Raw genomic sequence first — 27,083 nt, forward strand, 5'->3', positions numbered from 1 at the left:
GATCTGGATTGGTAATGGGATGGGATGGTAATGGGATATTATGGGATGGATGGATGGGATGGGATGGATGGGATGGGATGGGATGGGAAAACGATCATGGGCCATAGACATGGGGTCCTCACCCTATATGAAGGGGGATCATGGGCCATAGACATGGGGTCCTCACCCTATATGAAGGGGGATCATGGGCCATAGACATGGGATCCTCACCCTATAGGGTGTGGGCAGGAAGGAGGGACATCCCATGGGGATAGAAGGGTGACAGCATTGCTTTTATCTTCCAGGGGATGGTGGGGAGCTGAGCAGGAAGCCCGGTGTCGTGGTGGTGAGTTGTGCTGGGCTTTGCTTTGCTTGCTCCATGCTTTGCTTGCAGCTCATGGGAAGGCTGTGGTGGGGGGAGAGGGGAGGGGGGTGGGGGTTTCCTGAAGCCCCCACTGTGAGGATGGGGGGCTCCAGCTTGGCTGTTCTGCATTTCTCTCCCAGCAGAACAGACTGTTGCAGCAGTTGGGGATTCAGGACAACAGTTGCAATGAGCAGATCTACCAGAAGCAGCAGCAGCAGCAGCAGCTGCTCGCCCCAATTGAGGGCTCAGAGGTTCCCCGTGGTGTGGAGCTGGAGGTATGGCACTGTGCCCCTCTGCTCCTCTTTGCATGGCTGAGCTCTGCTGCTTTCCTCTGCCTTGAGCTGATTTAATTCCAAGGCTTACAGGGCTGAACCAAGGTGTCTTCATAGAGATGGGGCACGGAGGTGGAGATGGGCACAGAGATGGAGATGGGCACAGAGGTGGAGATGGGCACAGAGGTGGAAGATGGATATAGAGATGGGCACGGAGATGTTCTGTGCCCATCATCTCCTTTGTTCTACACTCAGTACTGAGCAAACCTCTCCCTGCCCAGCACCCATGAGCTCTTGTGATCCCATTGTTAGGAACCCCCCCCATCCTAGTGTTAGAGCCCCCATCCCAGTGTTAGGAACCCCCCATCCCAGTGTTAGGAGCCACCCCATCTTCAAGTGTTAGGAGCCCCATCCGTGTTAGAGAACCCCCACTCCGTGTTAGGAGGCCCCCCATCCAGTGTTCGGAGCCCCCCATCCCACGTGTTAGGAACCCCCCATCCCCTGCTAGGAGCCCCTATCCAGTGCTTATGGAGCCCCCCATCCCAGTGTTAGGAGCCCCCCATTCCAGTGTTAGGAGCCCCCCATTGAGGGGTGTCCCGGGGCTATGTGGCAATCTCCTGCCCCAGCAGTACCCAGAGATGTTCCCTAACCCTATTCCTAGCAGGGTGGGGGGATAGTGCTCATGCCAGAGCTCTCTGGGTGCTGTAACATGTTCCTTTTTCAGCACATGGCACCAAGAATCTCAGTTCCCTGCGTAGAAACCCAGAAGAAGCTGGTTCCAGTGCCAGGAGAGGACCCCATAACCCGTAAGTGTTGGGATGCTCTGGTGGGCAGGGATGGGCTGAACCCAAGGGCTCTGAGGAAGCTCTTCCAGCCCAGATATCTGCTTTCCTTTAGCTTCTCCCTTCTCGTTCCAGTTTTGCGTCGCTCTTTCGACACCTTTGTTAACGTGGTGCCCTTCCCAGAATGGAAGAGATTCGGCCGAGCCCTCGATCTGCTGGAAAACGACCTTTATTTGGCAGAGCAGCACGACAGAGGCTCACGGGAGCCCTTCTATCAGATGCTCAACACGTGGCTCAACAAACAAGGTGACAAAGCCTCTGTGAATACACTGCTGGAGACCCTACCTCGCATTGGCCTTAATGGTGTGGCGGTCAGAATCGCCTCCGAACTCATTAAGGAGGGTTATTTCCAGTATGAAGTGAGCTGAGAACAGCCAGCCCTATGTCTCCCCATCTGGAATTGAAGGTGATTTAGTGTAGGGTTTTTAGAGTTAGGGTTCTGGATAGGCTACGGTTGGACCTGATGATCTTCAAGGTCTTTTCCAACCTGGGTAATTCTATGATTCTATGTGAATTGCTCTGAGAACCCTTCCCTTGACCTCGGTGATAGTATTTTATCCTGGCTCCTTTCACCCGGAGCCGTCGCACAGTTCAGCTGAGCCTGGAGGAGTTGATCCCATTGGGAAGCATTTGGGGTCTTCTCTGCCACACTCAGCATTGGTGCTGCCTTATGGAAGCCAAGTGAGTGCCTTGATTTCATTTGGCCAACGCAACGAGCCAACAGCTCTTCCAAGCTGCCTTTGAGATCATCTCATTAGCAAGCACTGATTTTTATACAGACCTCAGCTCGGTGCAGACACTCGCTGTTTCTAACTGGATCCATTTTTTAATGTTTTTTTAATGTATATTTTTAGTGTTATTTTTGCTTGTAGAACATCTCTAAGTCAACCGTCGTGCTTATACTGCATGCTTGGTGGGTGAGCATCTCTGGGGCTCTTGGGTTTCCCTCTGCAGTCTGTTTAGAGTTGCATTCGTAGCTAGTTCTGCTTGCCCTTAGGAGTAGACACAAGACTATATAGCAGTGGGGTTGGAACTGGATGATCCTTAAGGTCCCTTCCAACCCAAGCCCATGATTCTATGACTGTAAAGAGATGTGGGCTTGATCCATTGGCACCGAGGCTGCTGATATAAGGTTGTAGAGCCTGGTTGGGTTCGTTCCCATTACCAGAGCTATGGGAGCACCCAGCTGGCTGGGTTGCACCTCCACCTCCAGGGATAACACACAGCTCAGGGATGAGGTGCTGCAGCCTTAATGCACCCCTTGGCTGGGCAATGGGGGCTGCAGCCCAACACCAGGAGCTCCCCCTGTGCAGGCACAGGGTTGTGGACAGCCCCCTCTGCAACCCATTCCGTCCTTTCCACCCCTGTGCCAAATACCAGCAGGACTTTTGTATTTATGTATTTATTGTTTGTAAACGCGTACATACGTTAACTTAAAATATAATATAAAAATAGCCGTTTTTTCTCCTTTTTTTAACTCTGCGTGACGGTGTGGTTTTTATACAGAGCTCTGGCCCAGCCAGTTAGTTTTTATCCAGGATTCTTTTGTGTTTTGGCTTTATGAAGAATAAACTTAAAAACAACATCGATCCTCCCGATTCCTCGCCCCTTTTCCCCCTTTGCTTTGCCATCACATTGACATTGCTCCGTTTTAGCTTTGCACGCCATGGGTAGAGCTCTGCATCCCCACCAGCGATGCTGTTGCAGGTCCTCAGCTGCAAACTTGCGCTGCTTTTGCTCCAGGTCCCATGCTCTTTAGCTGCCTGTAGAAGCAGGAGGTTGCAAGCTCGAAACAGGCCATGTGCTGCTGGAGCTGCATTGCAAATCCATGCTGTGCTTGCAAATAAAACAGAGGCTGCCCCCCAGCCATCCTGCTGGATCACATGCAGGGCATTTCTCATTGCAAGCACCCAAAGCAGGAGCTGCCAGCACAGGGATAGGATACAGCAGCCCGGTGCTTTGCTCTGCATGCAAACCCAGCAGGGTGTAGCTCCTGCAGGACATGCATGTTGGAAATGCTTTCCAAAGGAAACAAAACCTCATCCTACATGCTGCAAAGCATTGCACCCGCTGCACCTGCTCCTTTTGCTCCCGCATCCAAAACAAGCGGTGACACGAAGCATCAACTCCCAATGGATTTGGGTTTGCGGTGCTTCTCCACTCCTCCCAAACACACAGGGACTACGCTGGGCTTTTCAAATAGCATTTATTACAACGGAGCCTTCCAGGCTCAGCTCCCAAGCTGGGAGCGTGGGGGGTGAGTGCTGGGGGAGGTGGGGGTTGGTGGTTTCTTTTGGCTTTCTTTTGGTGGTCTTATATCTCTATATCTATTTGGGTGGGGTTTTTTTGCTTTAAATTTCTTTTTTTTTGGTGAATTGTGTGCACTCTGGGCTCTTGCATTGCTCAGGCCCAAACTTTCCATGGGGGAGAGGTGGAGGAGAGGGGCTCCTTTTCCCCCCAGCAGCTCCCCAAAGTGGGGACAGCCCTCCATGGAAGTGAATGGAGCCGCGGTGCGTGGCTCTTGCAGCCAAGTAGGATCCTCTCCTTGGTCCTTTGGGGACCAGGCTCCCTCCTCACCCTACTGCAAGTCCAAGGGGCAGCAGGATGGCATCCTGCAAAGCCCAACCCTATACCCTGCAGCTCCTGTAGGTGGAAGCGGGATGCTTCTCTTCTCCATCCTCATGCGTTTTATGTTGGAAAGAAAGAATGAATGAAAACAAAACCAGACAGCCCTCGTGCTCCTGTCACCTCTTCTGCTGCTGCTTTGTGCCAGTCCCGGCGCTGGCATGGGGACAGCAGAGCCCTCGTTGTGGGGATGCACTCCCTCCATCTCCTCGGGGCACCCATTGGTGGCACCCATCCGGCGCTGGGCGGCTTTCCTCCTCCTCACCTCCTGGAGCCACAGCAAGGATGGGCTCTCAAACCACAGCTGAGGAGGAGGAGGAAGAAGAAGAAGAGGAGGCTGTGGCTGCCGACGACGAAGGAGAGGAGGAAGGGGAGTTCCAGAAGAGCCACCGCCTCTTGGGCTGCCGTTTGAGGTGGAGGTAGTCTTCCTTCTCCCGCTCCTTCTTCGCCCGCTGGTAATGGTCCTCCTCCTTCAGGTACCACACCGGCGGCCAGCGGTGCTTCTCAAAGTACTCCTGGTTCTCTGTGGGGATATCAGGGGTGAGCACAGTGCCAGGTGCCCCCAGTGCCCCCCTATGGCCCCACACCGACCCCCATAGCGCTCACCTCCCGACATGGCCTTCATGTCGCGGGGAAACTTGCGGCAGACGTTGTTGTAGTTGGTGCAGATGTGGTGGAGGCACCAGTCGGCGAGCTGGTAGGCGCAGTGGAACTGCAGGAGATGGAGCACGTGTCAGAGCCACCGTGGGGACCTCATCCATCCCAAGGCCCCCAATCCCCATCAAGGGCCAGATCCTGCTGTCCTCTCTGCCATGGCGGTGTCACCCCCACCTCACTCATCCCAAGGCCCCACCTACCTGTGCCAGCTCCAGGAACACGAGCACGTCCCCATCGATGTCCACCATCATCTGCGCAGCTTCCATCAGCCCGGTGACGGTGTACTGCTCTGTGGGACACAGAAGGACTTAGGGGGTAGTTGGGATGGGGTGGACATAGAGCTGCCATTAAGCTTTGGAGACACCAACTCACCGGTAAGAGCCACCAGGTGGGGCAGGCAGAGGCGGTTGGCCAAGATGATGAGCTTCATGTCATCGAGGTCAGGGCTGGAGCTGAACTGCCCAGTGTAAAGATACTCCAGCACGGCCCGCATGCAGCTCTTGCTGGTGTAAGGAAGTGCCACCTACAAGAGTAACACCCACGGTGGTGATGGGTCAACAGCTGGACTTGAGCTTGGAGGCCTTTTCCAACCTTTATGGCTCTATGATTCTATGGGCACGGTGGGGATGGGCTAATGGTTGGACCTGATGATCATAGAGGTCTCTTCCAACCTTAATCTTTCTACAATTCCAATCGTCACCCCACGTCTGTCCCAAACCCTCCCTGAGCGCATCCTCACCTCATTAGTAGAGCTCTCCACGAAGGGACCACCGAACATGGCGGCCATCCAGTCGCAGCTGGAGATGAGCAGGGGCTTGTGGGCACTGATAGCACCGTCATCCAGCACGAAGGTGACATCTGCAAATGAACAGAGGAATGGCCCCGTCACACAAGGCTCAGCCATCCCCACCACAAGACACCAAAGGGAAGGGGACAGGATAAACGTATGGCCTTGTACTTTGCCCTAAGGACGTGTTTGTTTTCCAGCATCCTCCAAGGAGTTCATGGAAAGGCTACGTCATCCACACACAGCCCTGCCTCAGGGCTTTACCAAGGTGAACAGTGACGTGTTGGAAAGCAAAGGGCAACTTGGGGAGAAAAGCCTCACCCACACACTGCAAAGCATGCCCCCATCCTCCTCCCTGTTCCTCCCAAGGACAAGCGTCCCTTGCTCTGCTCTACCCTGGGCTCCCACAGCCCCATTTGGTCTGTCCACGTGAAACCAATCCAGCTAGAGGAAGAACGTGGTGTTTTCAGGCCTGGGATGGCAATTATAGGTGAAAAACCCAGAAACACAAAGGCTGTGTGTGAGCACATCCAAAATCCCAAGGAAGGCAGAGTGCACGGTGTTTCCAAGCACTGGTATGGGCAATATAGAGGGGGACGGGGTCGTACCCGAGAAAGTCCCCTTGGCCAGGCATTCCTTCACCCGGTTCGTCCTCCGGACGTGGAAGGCTTTGGTGATCTCCTGGTTCATGAACGCCTCATTGTTGAGGATGTTGGCCACCATCATGCGGAGGTCAAACACCTCCAGCAGCTCCGCGATGTGAGCGATGTGCATGAGATCCCGCTCCTTCTCATCCAGCTCCCCCGTGTACAAATACTTCAGCACGGCCCGGAAAGGACCCGGTTGGATGGAAGCATCCATTTTCACCACCACCATCAGCTTGGATTTGTAGGTCAACGGGTCTTCCGCCATCTCCTCCTGGATGCTGATGAAGGCCCGGCTCCAAGAGGAGAGGTCCCGTCCTCGTCGCAGCCCACGTTCCCCATTCTCATAGCGGTTCCCCCGTAGGATCCCATCACTGGTGGAGGCTCTAAGGCACGGTTTTCTCTGGCCGGAGCCGCCCTCCTCGGTGCTTTCACAGATATCAAAGCTTGCAGCCCGGAGGAGGAAATCCCGTCCGTGGTGCCTCTCCTCTTGGTGCAGCATCCTCTCAGCAGCTGCGGTGACAGCAACCCCAAAACCATGCCCTGCACTGCTCTGCTGGTCCTCCTCGCTCAGGTCCATGAGGAACAGGTCGTAAAACTTGGAGGAGGAGGTGGAGAGGTAGATCTTGTGTGCGTAGATTTTGATCTTCTCTTGCAGCACCAGGATGACATCCGCGCACAGGGGGTCCTCCAAGAGGTGGGCCGGGTGCTCCTCATTGTTGGATGGGGGATCCGGCACCACAATGATGGGAGGAGGGGGTCTGGGGGGTAGGAAGGGGGCTTGGAGGAGGGGCCGCTGCACATTGCGTAGATGGGACTTCCAGAACTGCAGGTGACGGCGGGAGATGAGGGCGGCACGGATGGCGTTATCAAAGACATCCTTGATGCCAAACTGGGCCACCACACTCGTCTCATAATAAGGGATCCCCAGTTCTTTGGCCACCTCCCTTCCCTTCTCTGGGGGAAGTATCTCGTTGGGTTTGATTGGCCTGGAGAAGAAGAAGAAATAATGAAGGTGATTAAGAAACCTCATATCATAAAGATAACGAAGAGATGTCCCATCCCAAGGTCAGGCCAGATAAGTGATGACTGAGCTGCAGGTTTCCCTGTTCACTATAGGGGAGTCAGACTAGAAGATCCTTTCCAACTCAAACAACTCTATGATTCTACGACCTCTCTACATGCACGGCAAGGAGAAGGGATTTGGGGGCATGGATGTCTCCCACCTGGCCAAGGGACGCCGTGCCCGGTTGACGGCCTCCAAGTCGGCGTAGCGCAGGTCCAGCTGGCAGCCCACCAGGATGACGGGCGTGCGAGGACAGAAGTGTTTGATCTCGGGGTACCACATGGTCTTCACATGGTGCAGGGAGTTGGGGTTGGCGATGGAGAAGCACAAAACCACGACGTCGGATCTGAGAGGGGGAAAAGGGTCAAGATCCATCTGGGCAATAGAACCTCCCACCTCAGCATGGGGTTCTTCTCCTCCTTACCTGCCATATGCAAAGCGCCGGTCTTTGTGGTGGTCTCCAAAGGTGTCCCAGAGTCGCAAGGACACGCTAACATCATCTACCACATCTCGCGAGCGCTCCAGCACCTGTGGCAATAAAAACACGGTGAATCCTGGAGCTCTGCACCAGGAAAAGCCCCCACATCCTGCCAATGGGACAGTCCCACCAAGGGGACCATTGCCACCAAGGGGATGACATGAGTCTTCCCTGTGGTATTTACTCCTCCAACTCCATCCCCACCTGCATGGGGTTGGTCTCTCACCTCCTTACTATCCTAGCAAGGTGACAATGGTCCCTAAGATAACCATCCCACCAAGGGGACTACTGCACCAAGCTCAGGACACAGAGATGTAAATCCCATGGGGAAACCCCAGCTCCATCCCCCATCCCCATGGGGCTGAACCCTCACCTCCTTCCCATACCAGCAAAGGGACCATCAACACCAGGATGACCATCCCACCAAGGTAGGACTCATCGTCTTGGCCAACCAACAAGCTCAGGACACAGAGGTGTAAATCCCACGAGGAAGCCCCAGCTCCAACCCCATCCCCATCACCAAGATGACCACCATCACCAAGCTCAGAACATGGAGAAGTAAATCCCACGAGGAAGCCCCATCCCCATCCCTATAGGGTTGCTCCCTCAACTCCTACCCATCCCACCAAGGGGGCAACCCCAGCAAGGGGATGACAGCCACCGAACTCAGGACACAGAGGTGTAAATCTCACGATGAAGCCCCAGCTCCAACCCCATCCCCATCACCAAGATGACCACCACCATGAAGCTCAGAACACAGAGAAGTAAATCCCATGGGGAAGCCCCATCCCCATCCCTATGGGTTCACTCCCTCAACTCCTAACCATCCCACCAAGGGGGCAACCCCAGCAAGGGGATGACAGCCACCGAACTCAGGACACAGAGGTATAAATCCCATAAGGAAGCCCCAGCTCCAACCCCATCCCCATCATCAAGATGACCACCACCACCAAGCTCAGGACATGGAGAAGTAAATCCCATAAGGAACCCCCAGCTCCAACCCCATCCAAATCACCAAGATGACCACCACCATCAAACTCAGAACACAGAGAAGTAAATCCCATAAGGAAGCCCCATCCCCAACCCCATCCCTATGGGGTCGGTCCCTCACCTCCTGGCACACGCGGTACTGGTCGATGGCCCACACCGTGGGCACGTGGGTGGCGAGGAGCTGGTACTGGGTGAGCGTGGCGTTGCAGGCGCGGGCGCAGATGAGCCGGGTCTTGCCCACCGCGTTGTCCCCGACCACGACGCACTTGATAGTTTCAACGTTGGGCCTCTCGTAATCCATGTCAGAATCCATTAATTGGGACCTGAAGGGTAAGAAGAGACGAGAGGATGCTCCCAGCTCTCAGCAAACACGGCTGCCTCCTTCCTCCCTGCACGCATCCCAGCCCGTCCCCTTTAAAATTTAATATCCTCGTGGCTGCGTGCGTTGCTGTGCCGCGCGTCAGACACATGCCCTCCCTCCCTCCTCCCCTCCCTCCCTCTCTCATGCTTGTTCATGTGAGATGAGGCTTTTTTTTTTTTTTTTTCCTCCTCTTTCCCCTTTCTCCCTTTCCAGCATTTGCAAACGAAGCTTCCAGATGGGAGCACGCACAGCAGCACCGCCAACCCCTATTGCTTCTATTGCACAGCGAGCACGGGGCTCTGCACAACCCCCTTGCACCAACCTCCCCCCAAATCTCCCACCCTGTTTGCTCCTGCTTCTGACCCAGAGCAGCAAAGACGCTCATTGCATTTCTTCCCCTGCACCAGGTGCAACGTGAAACCTCCCCCGAGGAGCTGCGAGCCCAATGCAAAGCGAGCACATCCTGCAGGCCCATGTGCACAGCAGCAGCAGCAGCGTTCAGAGCTCAAATCTGCAAGAATTAACTCCTTGCAGCATGGGGACAGGTGTGGGGCATTGCAATGGGGCCAAGGGGTGCTCCATGCATCTGGATGGGCATTGCAATGGGGATGGGGGCATTGCAATAGGGGAAGGAGTATTGGGAATGGGTGTGGGATGCTGCAGTAGGGCCAGGTGGTGCTTTAAGCATCTGGATGACCACTGCAATGGGGCCAAGGATATTGGGAGCATTATAATAGTGTAGGGGGTGCCCAGATCACTGGGACTGGGGGCCCTGCAATAGGGCCAAGGGGTGCTCCATGCATCTGGATGGGCATTGCAATGGGGCTGGGGGTGCTCCATGTATCTGGATGGGCATTGCAATGGGGCTGGGGGTGCTCCATGTGTCTGGATGGGCATTGCAATAGGGCTGGGGGTGCTCTATGTGTCTGGATGGGCATTGCAATGGGGCTGGGGATGCTCTATGTGTCTGGATGGGCATTGCAATAGGGCTGGGGGTGCTCCATGTGTCTGGATGGGCATTGCAATAGGGCTGGGGGTGCTCTATGTGTCTGGATGGGCATTGCAATAGGGCTGGGGGTGCTCGGAGCACAAGGATTGGGATTAAGGAGATACTCACAGAGGAAACTGATGGATGAGGGGGTGGGGGGGGATAAAAAAAATCCCAGTTTCTTCAAACTTAGCAAATCAGCCCCATTCTCTTCCCCCCCCCCCCCCCCCCCCCCCCCCCCCCCCCCCCCCCCCCCCATCCATCACCCCCTCCTGAGATGCTATAATAAACCACCAGCACAAAACCTTGGAGCAAAAATACCCCGTAACGATGGCAACCGGCGCTTGCACGCGGGGAGCTCCGAGCGGAGCAGCACGGCAAGGACTTTGCAATGTGAGCAGCTCCCTCCTGCACACACACACCTGGCTGTGCAGGGATGCAGCAGGAACCCAAAGCATCGCACTCGGGGTTGATCTCAAAGCAAAACTTGCCACCATCAGCCCCATTCCTTCCTGCTTGTAGGGAGCTGGGATGCTCCCTTGGGGGCATGGCAAATAGGGGCAGGATGCAGTTGCTGCCCCTATAGCTCCTGGAGATCAGTTCCCATATTGTTCCCTTGGAGCAGAGCTTTGCTCTATAGGGTCAGGAGGTCCCTATAGGGTCAGGAGGTCCCTATAGGGTATCAGGACTCACGTTGCTCTGCAGCAGTTATTAATAGGGTTCCCAAATCCAGCCAGCAGCCCCTTGCAAACTTCATCCCCAATGCTTCATCTGCCCCATATCCAAAACCGTGGGCCCCTAATCCACCCCCTCCTATAAAACACAACACCCCAAACTGCTTTTTCCATGCTGCCCAACCTGCAGTTGCTACAGCAACTGCACCATCACCCCCGGGAGCCGTTGCCTTGCAACAACAAAAATCCTCCATCCCACCCAAGGAAGGGAGGAGAGACCCTAAAACAGAGTGGGGGCATTGCAATAGGGCTGGGGGTGCTCAAAGCATTGGGATTGAGGCATTGTAATAGGGATGGGGATGCTCAGAGCATTGGGATTGGGGCATTGTAATAGGGCTGGGGGTGCTCACAGCATTAGGATTGAGGCATTGTAATAGGGCTGAGGATGCTTGGAGCACAGACACTGGGGGCATTGCAATAGGGCTGGGGGTGCTTGGAGCTCAAAGCATTAGGGTTGAGGCATTGTAATAGGGTTGGGGGTGCTCACAGCATTGGGATTAGGGCATTGCAATAGGGCTGGGGGTGCTCGGAGCATTGGGATTAGGGCATTGTAATAGGGCCAGGGGTGCTCAGAGCATTGGGATTAGGGCATTGTAATAGGGTTGGGGGTGCTTGGAGCACAGACACTGGGGGCATTGCAATAGGGCTGGGGATGCTCAGAGCATTAGGATTGGGGCATTGTAGTAGGGCTGGGGGTGCTCAGAGCATTAGGATTGAAGCATTGCAATAGGGCTGGGGGTGCTCGGAGCATTGGGATTGAGGCATTGCAATAGAGCTGGGGGGGCTCAAAGCATTAGGGTTGAGGCATTGTAATAGGGATGGGGATGCTCGGAGCACTGGGATTAGGGCATTGCAATAGGGCTGGGGGTGCTCGGAGCATTGGGATTGAGGCATTGCAATAGGGCTGGGGGTGCTCAGAGTATTGGGATTGAAGCATTGCAATAGGGCTGGGGGTGCTCAGAGCATTGGGATTAGGGCATTGTAATAGGGCTGGGGGTGCTCAGAGCATTGGGATTGAGGCATTGTAATAGGGCTGGGGATGCTTGGAGCACAGACACTGGGGGCATTGCAATAGGGCTGGGGGTGCTCAGAGCATTGGGATTAGGGCATTGTAATAGGGCTGGGGGTGCTTGGAGCACAGACAGTGGAGGCATTGGAATAGGGTTGGGGGGGCTCGGAGCATTAGGATTGAGGCATTGCAATAGGGCCAGGGGTGCTCAAAGCATTGGGATTAGGGCATTGCAATAGGGCTGGGGGTGCTCGGAGCATTGGGATTAGGGCATTGCAATAGGGCTGGGGGTGCTCAAAGCATTAGGGTTGAGGCACTGTAATAGGGCTGGGGGTGCTCAGAGCACTGGGATTGAAGCATTGCAATAGGGCTGGGGGTGCTCAGAGCATTGGGATTAGGGCATTGTAATAGGGCTGGGGGTGCTCAAAGCATTAGGATTGAGGCACTGTAATAGGGCTGGGGGTGCTTGGAGCACAGACACTGGGGGTATTGCAATAGGGCTGGGGGGGCTCAAAGCATTAGGGTTGAGGCATTGTAATAGGGCCGGGGGTGCTCAGAGCACACGGATTAGAGGTTATGGGGCATTGCAGAAGGGAAAGGATTATTGTAAACGGGTGTGAGGCGTTGCAATAGGGCCAGGACATCCATATAAGCACTGCAATAGGGCCGGGGAGCAGCAGGCCCGGGGCACTGCAATAAGGCCGGGGCTGCTCAGAGCACCCAGGATAGGGATGCAAGCAATTGCAAAGGGGAAACGGGCGTTGCAATAGGGCCAGGGCGTGCTCAAAGCATCCGGATGGACACTGCAATAGGGCCGGGGGGAGCAGCGGGGCCCGGAGCGTTGCTTTATGGCCGGGGGGGGGTGTTCGGAGGACTGAGAGCATCGCAATGTGGACGAAGGGGTAGGGAGCATCGCAAAGGGGAAACGGGGGGGGGGGACACTCGGAGCAACCGGATTAGGGGGGCACTGCAATAGGGCTATAGGGCAATATAGGGCAATATAGGGCAATAGGGCCCTGGCTGTGTCCCCCCCCCCAGCAGAAGGATGGGGAGGTCCGTACTTACACCAACACAGACGAAGCGGCGGCTCCCAGGGGCCGGAGCCGGTTGAACCCCCCCGGACATGATGATGACGGCGTAATTTACGCGGATGAAAATTGCGCGCAATTCTTGTGCTGAGTTGCGCGTTTTAAGGCCCATGGCGGCGCAGAGGCCGCTCCGAGCTCCGCATCCGCGATACGACAGCGCTGCGCGGATCTCGGTTGCGCGGATTCCCCCCCTTTTGCGCGGATCGGGCGTTGCGCTGCGCGCTGCGGTCGGGGCCGCTCCGCCTCTCATTCACAAAAACAAGCGGCCCTAAAAGGCACCGCCCCCTCCCCACCCCCCACCCCCCCCAGCGGTCTCTCATTGGCTGAGAGCGAGCCCCGAGGGGGGTTAATGGGGGTGGGGTCCCATCCTGACCCTCCCCCCCCCCCCCCCCCCCCCCCCTCAAATAGCCGTGAACCCATAGCCCTGTGTCCCTGTGACCCCCATAGGATGCTATGCCTGCACAGACCCCTCCTATAGGACCCCCCCTAATCCTCCACTTGGTTCTATCCCACCCCTCACCCCTATATAGGGGTCTGAAACCCCCACTCTATGGGGTCCAGTCTGGCTCCTAACCCTCCATAGGACCCTATCCTGCCCTTAACCCCCCTCCACAGCACCTCATCCTGCCCCTAAACCTCTTCCTATAGGACCCCCCTACCAATAACCCCCCCATAGGGCCCCATATTGCCCCTAACCCCCCTCCATAGGACCCCATCCTGCCCTTAATCCCCCTCCACGGCACCTCATCCTGCCCCTAAACCCCTCCTATAGGACCCCCCCCAATCCTCCACTTGGCTCTACCCCACCCCTCAGCCCTATATAGGGGTTAAACCCCCACTCTATGGGGTCCCATCTGGCTCCTAACCCTCCATAGGACCCCGTCCTGCCCTTATTCCCCCTCCACAGCACCTCATCCTGCCCCTAAAACCCCTCCTATAGGACCCCCCTACCAATAACCCTGCCATAGGGCCCCATATTGCCCCTAACCCCCCTCCATTGGACCCCACCATTGCCCCCATTCCCATTACTACACAGCAGGGACAGAACTGGGGGGGTCGCCATATACTATGAGGGTGGGGGGAGCAGAACCAGGGGGGCTCACAGCCCCATCTCCCCCCCATAAAACACTACAACGACGCCTTCACCCCCTCAAATCCCCCCATCTCTGCCCCTCCTCTTCCTCCTCTTCATCCCCTTTTTACTGCATGGAACGGCGCTTGGGGCCCTGCTCCTGTTGCATAGGGTTGGGGTGGGAGCTATAGGGTTGGGGTGGGAGCTATAGGGTTGGGGTCACACAAAGGGGTGGGGTCTCATATAGGGTTGGGCTCACCCATTGGGTTGAGGTTACCCATAGGGTTGGGGTCACATAAGGTTGGGGTCATCCATTTAGTTGGGGTTGCCTATAGGGTTGAGGTCGCCCACTGGGTTAGGGTTACCCATAAGGTTGGGGCCACCCATAGGGGTGGGGTCTCATATGGGGTTGGGGTTACCCATAGGGTTGGGGTCACCCATAGGGTTTGGGTCACATATAAAGTTGGGGTTACCCATTGGGCTGGGTTTACCCATAAGGTTGGGGCCACCCATAGGGGTGGGGTCTCATATAGGGTTGGGGTCACATATAGGGTTTGGGTCACCCATAGGGGTGGGGTCACCCACTGGGTTAGGGTTACCCATAAGGTTGGGGTTACACAAAGGGGTGGGGTCTCATATAGGGTTGGGGACACCCATTGGGTTAGCGTTACCCATAGGGTTGGGTTCACACAAAGGGGTGGGGTCACATATAGGGTTGGGGTCTCCCATAGAGCTGGGATCACATAGGGTTGGGGTCACATATAGGGTTGGGGGCACCCATAGGGTTGGGTTCACACAAAGGGGTGAGGTCTCATATAGGGTTGGGGTTACCCATAAGGCTGAGGTCACCCATAGGGTTTGGGTCACATATAGGGTTGGGTTTACATATAGGGCTGGGTTTACCTATAGGGTTGGGGTTAGATATAGGGTTGGGGTTAGATATAGGGTTGGGGTTAGATATAGGGTTGGGGTTACATATAGGGTTGGGGTTCACCCATAGGGTTGGCACCTCTGTCACATCACCAGCACCCAACCCCCACTGCCCACCTTCACCCCACGCTCACCTAACTCGCAGCACTGGGATCTCTCTCTCCATAGCAGAAGGAGATGGGATTTCTTATCTGGGGAAGGGGGGAGGGGGGTGGGTCCCCTTTGGGGTTTTATTAGGGGCATATGCAGCCACCGCTGAGGGTTTGTCCCTACTAATGGGATCTGTGTTTTGCTTTGCTTCTCCTTTCGAGTGGGTCACGGGGAAAAAGGGGAGGAGAGAGGAGGGGGGGTGGGAAGGAAACGTGCAGCCCTATTACCAGCCACATGATTTGGCTTTATTTGCTCCGCTGGAGCAGGTGCTTAATTGTGGCATTAAAAGTTCCTGGCGGCGTTAAGGTCAGAAATTCCTTAACGACCCCCCCTCTCACCCCCCCACATCCCTTCACTCCCCCTTCATAACAAGGTCCTGTGCAAAAACAAAAGCACAATTGTGACTTCCAGGCAAAACAAGCAGCCAGGAGATCCCAACCTCCTCCCTCGTAGGAGGCACCGAATGGGGCCAGCAGGGCTGGGAGGGCCCATGGATGGAGCCCTATGGACGGAGCCCTATGGATGGAGCCCCATGGATGGAGCCCCATGGATGGAGCCCTATAGATGGAGCCCTGTGGATGGAGCCCTACAGATGGAGCCCCATGGATGGAGCCCTATGGATGGAGCCCTATGGATGGAGCCCTGTGGATGGAGCCCTACAGATGGAGCCCTATGGATGGAGCCCTATAGACGGAGCCCCATGGATGGAGCCCCATGGATGGAGCCCCATGGATGGAGCCCTATAGACGGAGCCCCATGGATGGAGCCCTATGGATGGAGCCCTATAGATGGACCCCCATGGATGGAGCCCTACAGATGGAGCCCCATGGATGGAGCCCTATGGATGGAGCCCTACAGATGGAGCCCCATGGATGGAGCCCCATGGATGGAGCCCTATAGATGGAGCCCTATGGATGGAGCCCTATGGATGGAGCCCTATAGATGGAGCCCTATGGATGGAGCCCTACAGATGGAGCCCCACGGATGGAGCCCTATGGATGGAGCCCTATAGATGGAGCCCCACAGATGGAGCCCCATGGATGGATTCCTATAGATGGAGCCCTGTGGATGGAGCCACATGGATGGAGCCCTATGGATTGAGCCCTATGGATGGAGCCCTATAGATGGAGCCCCACGGATGGAACCCCACAGACAGAGATGTAGGGCTGGAGATCCTCACCCCCATAACCCCGTAGGTACTGTAGGTCCGGAGATCAGCAACCCTACAACCTTATGGGCTCTGTAGGGCTGGGGATCATCACCCCTATGACCCCATGGGGCTGGAAATCAGCACCCCTATGACCCTATGTGCTCTGTAGGGCTGGAGATCTGCACCCTTATTTGCACCGCATTGCAAAAGGTCCCAACCATTTCCCTTTGCTGCAGGCAGCACCCAGCCGAGCTGTGCCCTCCTGCAGCAGGGTGGCACGAGTTGCACGGGAGCAAAGAACAAAGCATGGCTGTGCAGGCAATGGGGGGGTTGGAAGGGGGGCACAGTACTTACAGGCTGCGTGCCAAGGCTGTCATTGTCACCGTGGGGCTGCCCTTCCCTTTGGGGTCCATGTCGTGCTCTCAGCAGTGCCTGCAATGGGAGGAGAGGAGGGGTAAGTGAATCCATTCACCACCAGCACGCTGGAATCCATTCACCCTCAGCACAAAGCCTGAAGCCATGGCATGGTGATACAAGGGTGCTGTGGGGATGGAGGGGGGTCTCTCACCTAAAGCATCTCCCCTGCTGCCCCTACATCCCAACACCCGAGCTGTGAGTGAGGATTGCAAGAGGGCAGAGCTGGGGGTGAGGCTGAGCTTTGCTCTTGGCACAGGGAGCAGGAAACGCTGCTGCGTTGCCAGATTGGAATCACTGTTTGGAATCAGCCCCAATCATGCAGCTTGTGGCTACAGGGCTCTGCTTGCCCAAAGGGAATGCCCCAAGGATTTCCAACCCCTTGTTTCTAGGGTTTAAAATGAGCAAAAAGAGCCTTTCTGCAAATTGCATCCTCTGTCCTTCTAAGCTGAGGGTTCCCAGGAATCAATTCTCCATATCCAGACTGTAAATGGCCCATCTGGATCCCATCTCCCAGCCCCACCAATAACCTGTGGCTTGGAGCTCATCCCATCGCTGTGCTGCAGGATATCAGCCCTTTACTACGTGGTTTATAAGCATTTAAACCCAAAGGGATCGCTGCCCTCCAGGGAAAGCCTTATGCAACCCATAAACCTCCCCCTTCGCCCCAGCCTGCAGCTGGCGGTGCTCTCCGGGTGCATCTTTTGCAACCAGGAAGCAAAGCAAAGCAACATGCAAGGTCCTGCTGAAGGATATTTGCACCCTACAGCGGTGGGGCGTTGTCTGACTGGTCAAAGTGCTGCTGTGTGGATAATGCATCCCATAGCTTTGAGGTGTTGTTGATGTGCCCGTCCTGCTGCCTCCCCCTGCCCCACATTTGGGGCCATTTATAGGCACAGGTTTATTATAGAGCCCTCCCCATCCCCTCCAGCATTAAGAGCCGCTGACGCCTCGTGCAGAAGCTGTTAAGAGCTTCTATTTGGGTCCTGTGGCTTCTCTGCTTCCCATTCCTCCTCACACAGTGCAAAATAAACCCATAACATCACCAAACAAACCCCCCCAACCCAGGGAACAGCCTCAGGGAGTCTGTTCTTGAGGTGTATTTGGGGATGTTGATGCAGCTTGCAATGGGGTGAAACCCCACAAGAAGGGCTCCCACATCCCAAATCTGCTGCACCAACACGCGTTGGTTACATCCTAAATGCACCCCCAAGAGCGTGGCTAAGGGCACGGGGGGGGCTGCACGTTTCTGCATTAAAAACAGATAGGAGAAAATCAGAAAGGAAGGAGCCTGTTCCTAAGCAACAGCCTCTGGTAGAGATGGAGACCATGAGGTGGAGACTGTGAGATGGAGACCGTAGAGTGGAGACCGTGAGATGGAGGGCATAGAATGGAGACCATGAGATGGAGGCCATAAAATAGAGATCATGAGATGGAGGTCATAGTATGGAGACTATGAAATGGACACCGAAAGGTGAAGGCCATAAAATAGAGATCATGAGATGGAGACCATAGAATGGAGACCATAAAATGGAGACTCTGAGATGGACACCAAAAAGTGAAGGGCATAAAATAGAGACCATGAGATGGAGGTCATAAAATTGAGACCATGAGATGGAGGTCATAAAATTGAGACCATGAGATGGAGGTCATAAAATGGAGACTATGAGTTGGAGGTAATAGAATGGAGACCATGAGATGGACACAGAAAGGTGAAGGCCATAAAATAGAGACCATGAGATGGAGGTCACAGAATGGAGACCATGAGATGGAGGTCGTAGTATGGAGACTATGAGATGGACACAGAAAGGTGAAGGCCATAAAATGGAGATAATGAGATGGAGACCATAGAATGGAGGCCATAAAGTGGAGACCCTGAGACGGATACCACAAGGTGGAGGCCGTAACATGGAGACCATGAGATGGAGATCATAAAATGGAAACTAGAAGATGGACACTGTGAGATAAAGGCTATAAAATGGAAACCAGGAGATGGAGACCATAAAATGGAGACCAAGAGATGGATACCACAAGATGGAGACCATGAAATGGAGGTCATAACATGGAGACCACAAGATGGAGACCATAAAATAGAGACCACGAGATGGAGACCATAAAATGGAGACCACAAGATGGAGACCATAAAATAGAGACCACGAGATGGAGACCATAAAATGGAGACCACAAGATGGAGACCATAAATTGGAGACCATCTTATGGAGACCACGAGACAGATACCATAAAATGAAGACCACGAGTTGGAGACCATAAAATGGAGACCATAGGATGAGGTGCTACAAAGCATTGGAGCAAACTCCTGGGATCACAGAACCCCACAGCAGCGATGCAGGACAGTGGGGAGACTCCAAACCCACCCAGCACAGCCCACCCACCCATCTCCAACCCTACTGCTCCGTCCCTAAAGAAAGGTGAAAACCCATTGAGTTGGCCAAGACTCTATTGGAGCTAAATTGGATGGACGGGCAGACAGACAGCTGGACAGACAGAGAGACGGATGGGAGGGCAGACAGATGGATAAATGAGCAGATAGATGGATGGACAGACAGACAGACAGCGGTTACCTGTGTGTGTCCGGGCGCTGGCGGTTGTGCCCTGGCTCTTCCAGCAGCGAGTTTCCCCGTCCCAATAGGGATCATTTTTATACGCTCACCCATGTGATCCCAACTAATGCCCCAGGGATGAGGTTTTTTTTTCATGCACTGACACAACCGGAGGGGCCGGAGCTCAAACAAAACCTGTTGGACCACAATCCGCGCTCAGCACCCGGGCAGGAATTTTCCACTCTCTGGGTGCGCCGCTGCACGATGCACGTTGAGACGTGCTTTATACGGCTCCTAAAGGGAAAAAGCAAAGGGGAAAATGCAAACTTTCCCATTTCCAGATGCTTTGAATGGTCGTTTGACCTCATCTTTAAGTTTCCACGTTGGAGTTGGAGAGCAGAGATGGAGAAATGCATGGGGGAATGCATTGGAGACGTTGCGTAGATGCAAGTTGTGCACCATGCATGTTATTTCTGCCAAGTGCATGCTCCTTCTGCAAAGTACATGCAATATCTGCAAAGATAACACAGCAGATGGTGCTCAGAGTGAGAGATGAAGGCAACCCTTTGCTCCCCCAAACTCTCCCTGCAACCTTTCGCACCCATGGGGGTGATGGAGGGGATGCACTCGGTGTTGTTGATGGTGCTGGGCAGAAGGAAGGCATGGATGTGATAAATGCCTAAGGGTGACAGGATGGGAATGGAAAGGATGAGCTTGGGAGAAGTGCTGGTGAGTCAATGGGAACCACAGGAGCAGGGAAATGAGCACAGCCTGCAGGGCTGAGTCAGTGGGACCAGCTGGTGAGTCAATGGGAAAGCAGGGAGCTAATGGAGCGATGGGCTGTAGGTGTTTGTGGGGTGCACAGGAGGAGGGTATAGGGGTGATCCAGCATGGAGGTTACACTCCTGGAGTGCTGCTGGGTCACTGAACCCTGCCATAGGGCTGGATAATGTGTGATCTATAGGGTTTGCTCGTGGCCCAGCTGTTCTGGGGTTGGTTCTGTGGGGTTCCAGCCTCTGTAAGCTGCCCCATGCGGTGCTGTGTTGGCACAGCTCTGGGGTCAGCGCTGCCAAGGGGCCGGGCAGTGGGGCTGGGGCTGTGCCAGGCTCTGGGAATAGAAACACAGCAGGACACGGAGCGGTAGGTGGGAGGACAGGGGGGGTTTTGGGCACCAAGCAGCTTTCCTTTGTGTGTTGGGGGGCAGACATGGGGGCTCTGTGTCCCCTGATAGCTCTAAGTTGGGGTCACTGTGGGGTAATGGCACTGGGTGCCCGCTGCTGTGCTGGAAGGAGTTGGGGTGGGTTCATGGCAGCACCCATTGGGTCCAGTAATGTGGATTTGAGTGGGGATAGCAGCGGGTTTGGGAGCTGCCTGCTGAGATAGGAGCAAACAGTTGGGATGGGGGGAGATGGGAAGAGCTGGGGAGATCCCAGTAGGATTGTGGGTCCCCAACACTGGTTTTGGGGGCACCCTGGAGCATTTCCCTAGGCAAGACCCATAGCTGTGCCCATCAAACCAACGTGAACCCCAGTGGCAGCCAGGTTAAAGCTGTCTGAGGTGAGATTGAGCCAATTTGGTGCAGTTTGAGTCTATTGATGCAGAGGTTCATCACGGCTCTGCTGGGGGTTGGGACCCCCATAACTGATCCTCTCACAGACGAGGGGATGGTCTCAAACCCCGGCATCCAGGCTGTGCTTCCCTTGTCTTTAGGCCACAGGCAGCAAACAGAGCTGTGGGGCCGAAGGGCTGCACGCTGCTGAATCTGAAATGGGGATATTTATAGCCATCCCTGCCTGGCTGCCCTAAATTCCATGCAGGGCCCTGTGCATGGGGAGCAGAGGCCTCCCCCCTCCCTCCCTCTCCCCTCCATCCCCTTCCTTCCACTCCCCCCCCATCCCTGAGCCATTAGGAGGGTCCCCCTCCCATCCCCCCTCCATCCCCCCCAATCTCCATCCCCCCCATCCCTGCAAGGCCATTAGGAGGGGTTCCCCTCTGCCATCTCCACCTCCATCCGCCCTACATCTCCTCCCTCCATCCTGAGCCATTTGGAGGGTTCCCCATCCCTTCCCCCCCCCCCCACATTAACACCCCATCGCCCCCATCCCATGAGCCATTTGAGGGTTCCCCTTCCCCCCAGCCCCTTGTCCCTCCCATCCCCCCATTCCCCCCATTCTCCCCATCCCTGTGCCATTAGGAGGGTTCCCCTCACCCCCCTCCCCCATTACTCCCCATCGCCCCCCATCCATGAGCCATTTGAGGGTGTCCTCTCCCCCCCCATCTCCTCATCTCCCCCCTCCCCCCCCTGCAAAACTCGCATCCCCCACATCCCTGAGCCATTAACGAGGGTTCCCCTCCCCCCCCCCATTGGCTGACTCAGGGCTGCTCCTTCCTCACCCCATTCCCCCCTCAGCCTCAGGGCTTTCCCACGAGCATCACCCAGCTCAGCTCCTCGTGTTTGGGTTCACAGTCATCCCTTTAGGGTGTAATCACCATTAGGCGCACACACCTCCTCCTCCTTCCCCCCCCCCCCCCCCCCCCATCCTTCCTGCAAAGGTGTGCAGAGCCCAGGAGGGGTGAAAACACTCAGCTGGGGACAGATGACACCTCAATGGCCCACGCAAAGTCCCTATGGAGTGTGGGTGGGAGCCACACCTGAGGGTTGCACAATATATATGTCTATATATTGCTGGCGTGTTGCTTAAAGCAGCACTTTTCCCTTCATCCCCAGTGCAAAAGGCTGAGCCTGAAGCGCAGAGCTGCTGCGCCAGGTGGGTTGCAGCAGAACGTGGAGCGTGCAAAGGGTGGTGCAAGCTGGTTGCATGAGGATCCACGCTGCTGGTGCAGCTGCAGAGCTGCTGGTGCAAGGGAACGAGGCTGCCAAATGCATGCACTTAATATAGGTCAAATGCAAACGTTCTTCCCGAAATAGAAGCCCTCTTTGCTGGGTAGAGCTGCAGCTCGCTGCAGTCACAAGGGCTCTGCCAGGTGCTGCAAAGGGAGCTGGTGTGCAAGCTGCTGCCACCAAGGTCACCTCCTATTGCAAACAGAGCTGTGCATGGTGCATCCTCCCCACCAGGTGCTTTGGCTGCTGGAGGAGGGGTGAGCACGCTTGTGCAATGGATGGGGTGCAGAGGTGGGTGAGCCCTTCCTCAAGCCGTGCATCTTGCTTGCAAAATGTGAAAGCAATGCTGGCTTGTGCGTTGTGCAAGTGGGCCAGGATGAGCAGCCATGCATGGGCTTGGAGCTGCAAGGGGTGCTGCAGGGGTGCTGCTGAGCTGAGGCCGTGCAATGGGAGCAGTGCTGCAGCTCCATGGGCTGATGCCAGTCTGTGCTCCTGTGATGCTCTGCTAAAGCAGAAGCGTTGCTGCAGAGCTGCTCTGCTGCTCGGTTTGCACTGCAATGTGCCCTCACAGAGCACAGCAAACTGCTTGCAGCTTCAGAGCATCGTGCAACCTCGCAGCGTCGTGCATCCACCCCATGATCCCATCAAGGTTGCTGTGAAGGCTGCATTGAACCAAGCTGCGTGTTCGGCTGTTGGGATTGCACAGGGGGGTTGTTCTACCATTACAAACCCTAAGCCCTCCCCCCCAACCCTTACATGGAGCCTTTGTGCTGCACATAAAGCACTGCAGGGGGGTCAGTGGGAGCAAAGTGGGGCTGGAAGTGGGGCTGGAAGTGGGGCTGTTGGCTGTGGGTAGAGATAAGGCATAAGGCAGTGTGTGCAAGGCACGGTTGAGGTGCACAGAGGGGTCAGGATGTGGCTTTTTGCTTCCTCTATTTGCCATGAAAAGGGCTGAAAAAGGATCTTCCTGCACAATGGAGGGGATTTACCCTGTTGTGCCACAGCTTTTGCTCCATGCAGCTCCATGAGCAGCACCTCTGCTGTGCTTCTGACCAATAGGAACTAGAGCTGCCCCCAGGACAGCACTAAATGAGTGGGGAAACTGAGGCAGAAGGGCTGAGCTGCATCCATTGAGGTGCTTTGCAAGGCCTTGCTGGGCATGGAAGGAGCACCATGCATTGCACAAGCAAGATTTTGCTCACACCACACAGAAACCTTTGCATATGCAAAGCAAGAAGGGGGTTCCATCAATGCAATTGCAAGGGCCCAAGCGGCCCCTTGGGGTGCAAGCAATGGGTGCACCACCTTTGCACATGCACGTGGCCCCAGCAAGAAGGGGGTTCCATCACCATTGCATGGGAACAAGCAGCCCTGTTTTGTGCAAGCAATGTGTGCACCACTTCTGCACATGCACCCAGCCTCAGCAAGAAGGGGGTTCCATCAACACCATTGCATGGGAACAAGCAGCCCCATGTTGTGCAAGCAATGGGTGCACCACCTTTGCACATGCATGTGGCCTCAGCAAGAAGGGGGTTCATCAATGCAATTGCATGGGAACAAGCAGCCCTGTGTTGTGCAGGCAATGGGAGCACTACCTTTGCACATGCACCCAGCTCAGCAAGAAGGGGGTTCCATCAATGCAATTGCAAGGGCCCAAGCAAGCAATGGGTGCACCACCTTTGCACATACACCCAGCCTCAGCAAGAAGGGGATTCCATCAATGCAATTGCATGGGAACAAGCAGCCCCATGGGTTGCAAGCAATGGGTGCAGCCCATAGAGCCGCGTGCAGGCAGCTTCCCACCAGCAGGAAGGGCAGCATTCCTGGCACCTTAAGCTGCTGAGTCAGGAGCTGCAACGTGCACCACGCACACATCCTGCTGCTGTGCTCAGGGCCTGACCCGGCGCGTGCTTTCCCACGGAGGAGGATGCTCACAGGGGTTGGTTGAGTGGTGCAAACTGCTGGCACGTGTTGGTTCCTTGCTGCCAGGGCCCGGCGCGTGCCGATGGCGTTGCATGCATTCTGCTGGCCCTGAGGTCTCGTGGGAGCTGCTCTGTCTTCGCGGTGTCCCTGTGTGTTTTATTGCTTGCTAACATAGGGCTGTTCCATAGGGGGGTTCTGGTTTTGCAGCTCTCCCGAGTTGGAGAAATAGGAGCTGTGTAATTACTCTGCAAATGGCTTCGTGGAGAGAAAGCAGAGTTTATCTGCTGCGAGAGGTTGCTGCTCCCCTGGGGTGTTCTTGCAGAGCATCCCTGGAGAGCTCTCTGCTCCTCAGCAATCAGCAAATCCTTTTCTGCTGATGCTGCTTTGCACTGAGGCTCCGCGGAAGGGCTCTCTGCACCCCTGGCTGATGAATGGATGCCCCTATCTGGGTTGCTCGGGTTGCATCCCAACTGACTTGTGCCAATGTTCCCTATGGAACTGCTGCAGAGCAATGCAGGACCGACCAGTTTGCAACAAAGCAGCACTGCTCCTCATGCCCTGAGCTGCAGAGCAATGCAGGACCAACCAGTTTGCAACAAAGCAGCACTGCTCCTTATGCCCTGAGCTGCAGAGCGATGCAGGACCAACCAGTTTGCAATGAAGCAGCACTGCTCCTCATGCCCTGAGCTGCAGAGCAATGCAGGACCAACCAGTTTGCAACAAAGCAGCACTGCTCCTCATGCCCTGAGCTGCAATGGTGCTGGCTTTATGCTTCTCCAGATGAAATACCAAAATCTGATGCTTTGCCATTGCAAGTCTTCCTTGCAACCCAAGCCCTTTGCACCCCATGTCCGTGCATGCAGCAATCCAGGACAGAGCTGCAGAGCAGATGTTTGTTCTGCTTCCCTCTTGCAGCCAGCAGCCCCTAAACCTGCAGACCATCCCCATCCATTATTGCTTCTGATTAGTTGAACCCAGTGCTTTTGATCTCTATGTAACGATAGTGGTGCTGCACTTGTGGTCACATCACTGGGCTTAAGGATTCCAGGCCAGGTGAGGCGATGTGTGTATGGTTATCATGGGGTCAGGGTTGGAATAAGCTGCTGTTTTCTGTGCTGCTTTGAGGGTCTTTATGGGATGAGCTGCCCCCTTCCTATGCTGTCCCACCCCCAATTCCAACCCCTGCATCCTTCCCATCTCCACGGTAACCACAGAGCTGTTGCTCCATCCCTGGTGCCCACGGGTGAGTGCTGGGCTGGGGGTCCTTGGGGATGCTGTGGGGCCATGGGGATGCTGTGGGGGTACAGATCCCCTAACATGGCCCTCCCCAAGCTCAGGGCTGGGCCATGGCCAAGCCTCATTATAGGAGGGGCATTGTGAACTCTATCCCTTCCCTGTGACACAGTGGTGGCAGCATCCAGGTAGGGGTGGCGGTGGGTTCAGTCTTCATTGGGCATCATTGATGTGGGATTGGTGCTCATGGGGGACTGAGCTGAACCACAACGTGGTGCCGGGTCCTGGTGGGTCTGACCGCATCCTTTGTTTGCTCAGGGCAATATGGGGCTGCTGCTGGTTGTGGTGCTGGCTGCTCTCCTGCCTGGGGTGGCTGCACAGGGGCTGTGGCCGGATGAACACTCCCACATCTGCACCTTCCACAGCCTCAGTGGCAAGGACAGCAAGTTCTGCAGGTGAGCAGTCCCCTTCCAAATCAACTCCCCCAGCCCATGGGAGGGCCATTTCCATCTTCCCCCCTCCACCCCCCATGCTATCAATGCTGTCTTCCCATCACTGGTTGCATGAGATGGGAGGGCAGGGAGGAGTGCTGTGTGTATCCCTTCCTTTGGGGGTTTCTGAGTTATGAACTTCATTTTTGCTGCCTCCAAAATGCTCCTGGGATGGGATGTGACTGCTATAGAAGGTTGTGGATGAGTGCAAGCCAGGTGGATGCGCCTTGCTTTGGACCCCTGGCCTCTGTGGGGTCAGCCCATGCTGCTTGGCAGCCCTTGGGGATGCAGATTTAAGAGCCCCCTCCTGGCAGGGCCTTAAGGCAGTTTGTTCCTGAGCTGCGTGGGAAGGGGAAATTGCTCCAAGTCTAAGCTGGGGACATCTGACCCGTTATTGCACTGTCTGTGGCCCGAACCCATCTGAAGCTCAGCTCTGCTTATATATTAGGGCAGGAGAAGCAGCTCAGAGCCCAATGGGGAACAAGGGATGGCTTTACTCCCTGTCTTTGACCTCAGCCATGTGAGTCGTGATTTTAAGGCTTTGGAAGCTGCTGGGAACAACCTGGGCTATTGTGAGCGTTCAGAGCTGTCTCAGTGCTGCTTTGGTGGTGGGGGGGATGAGGAAAAGAGGCAAACCCTGTGCTTAGAGCATGGGAGGCTGCACAGCGTGCTGTGCAGGTTGCACCCTACACCTCCTGCCCCACACCAGACCCCACTAATGCACAACCTGCTCCCACCTGACCCATCCTTCCCCCTTTTTCTCTCCCCAGAGGCAACGTAGAAGTCATTTACCCGGAGCTGGGCGACGTGGGCTGCACCTACATCCCCAGCTGCCATCAGTCTCGTTGGCGCATCAGCAGGGAATGGGGCAGCCCCCAGGTCCGTTACCCACAGGCCAAGAAGGTGAGCGTCATTTGGGTCCCTTCATTGCTCTCTTATGATGCTACCACTGCTCAGGTTGTGTTGCTGGTTCTTATCATTGACATTTTGCATGAAATCTGGATGATTTTTATGCTTATTCCCACTCCGTTGCTTTGCTGTTTGGGTTTGAGGTTGAGGCGTTGGCAAACCCGCTCTATTTTGTTGACGGCAGCATAGAAATAGCAGTAAATATATGAATATCCTCGAGCTTTTTGAACACAAGGAAGGCTCTGGTTGGGTGTTTCCATTCCCACACACCCGGGTTAGGGAACGCAATGAGTTGGGGCCGATGCTGGTGTTGATGGGGAGCGGTTGCATTATAGCGATGCCAGCAGATGGCACCATTGAACTTCAAGCTGAGCTCTATTCAGGCAGGCACCCCTGGGTTCTGCACCCCTCATTGGAGATCTCTGCCCAACTCTGTTTGCTAATATAGGCTTATCTTCTTGGGTTCACCCGCTTGGGGACCCCAATGGGGTGGTAACCTGAGGGTTGGTGGCATCTTCTTGCTG

General features: G+C 55.4%; 3 protein-coding genes across 6 annotated transcripts in view; 2 read left to right on the top strand and 1 right to left on the bottom strand.

The window, feature by feature from the left end:
- LOC107323583 (tumor necrosis factor receptor superfamily member 10B-like) overlaps positions 1-2,913 on the top strand; it is a 7,763-nt gene extending 4,850 nt beyond the window's left edge. The window contains exons 4-7 of the mRNA XM_015882845.2: positions 266-325; positions 487-618; positions 1,340-1,421; positions 1,533-2,913. Of these exons, the coding sequence (XP_015738331.1) occupies positions 266-325; positions 487-618; positions 1,340-1,421; positions 1,533-1,825 (567 nt within the window). The 3' untranslated portion in view covers positions 1,826-2,913. The remainder of the gene's footprint in view (positions 1-265; positions 326-486; positions 619-1,339; positions 1,422-1,532) is intronic.
- A 733-nt stretch (positions 2,914-3,646) lies between these two features.
- RHOBTB2 (Rho related BTB domain containing 2) lies at positions 3,647-19,297 on the bottom strand. 4 transcript variants are annotated; one of them, XM_015882998.2, is made up of 11 exons: positions 19,183-19,297; positions 16,541-16,618; positions 8,826-9,027; positions 7,661-7,764; positions 7,397-7,582; positions 6,135-7,159; positions 5,479-5,597; positions 5,112-5,262; positions 4,940-5,028; positions 4,689-4,794; positions 3,647-4,605 (listed from the first exon to the last, which is right to left on the bottom strand). In XM_015882998.2, exons 2-11 carry the CDS (start codon positions 16,597-16,599, stop codon positions 4,376-4,378), a joined length of 2,271 nt encoding a protein of 756 aa, XP_015738484.1. In that variant the 5' UTR covers positions 16,600-16,618; positions 19,183-19,297; the 3' UTR covers positions 3,647-4,375. The 4 variants fall into 4 exon arrangements, with proteins under 4 accessions (XP_015738484.1, XP_015738483.1, XP_015738485.1 ...); XM_015882997.2 differs by lacking the exon at positions 19,183-19,297 and adding an exon at positions 16,755-16,808; XM_015882999.2 differs by lacking the exons at positions 16,541-16,618; positions 19,183-19,297 and adding an exon at positions 15,021-15,172.
- Positions 19,298-19,996: 699 nt separating this feature from the next.
- Positions 19,997-27,083, top strand: part of PEBP4 (phosphatidylethanolamine binding protein 4) — a 59,564-nt gene continuing 52,477 nt past the window's right edge. The window contains 4 exon segments of the mRNA XM_015883002.2: positions 19,997-20,003; positions 20,102-20,301; positions 25,478-25,614; positions 26,421-26,553. Coding sequence (XP_015738488.2) covers positions 19,997-20,003; positions 20,102-20,301; positions 25,478-25,614; positions 26,421-26,553 — 477 coding nt within the window.

Source organism: Coturnix japonica, chromosome 22 (genome assembly GCF_001577835.2).
Source record: "Coturnix japonica isolate 7356 chromosome 22, Coturnix japonica 2.1, whole genome shotgun sequence".
Lineage (NCBI taxonomy): Eukaryota > Metazoa > Chordata > Aves > Galliformes > Phasianidae > Coturnix > Coturnix japonica.

What these genes read in the sequence shown, in the direction of transcription:
- RHOBTB2 (XM_015882998.2), bottom strand. Translation starts at nt 16,599, where the DNA reads ATGGACCCCAAAGGGAAGGGCAGCCCCACGGTGACAATGACAGCCTTG. An exon ending in CGGCGCTTTGCATATGGCAG is followed by an intron (nt 7,583 to 7,660) that starts GTAAGGAGGAGA and finishes TCCCCCTCTCAG; the next exon opens with ATCCGACGTCGTGGTTTTGT. An exon ending in TGTTCCTGGAGCTGGCACAG is followed by an intron (nt 4,795 to 4,939) that starts GTAGGTGGGGCC and finishes CATCTCCTGCAG; the next exon opens with TTCCACTGCGCCTACCAGCT.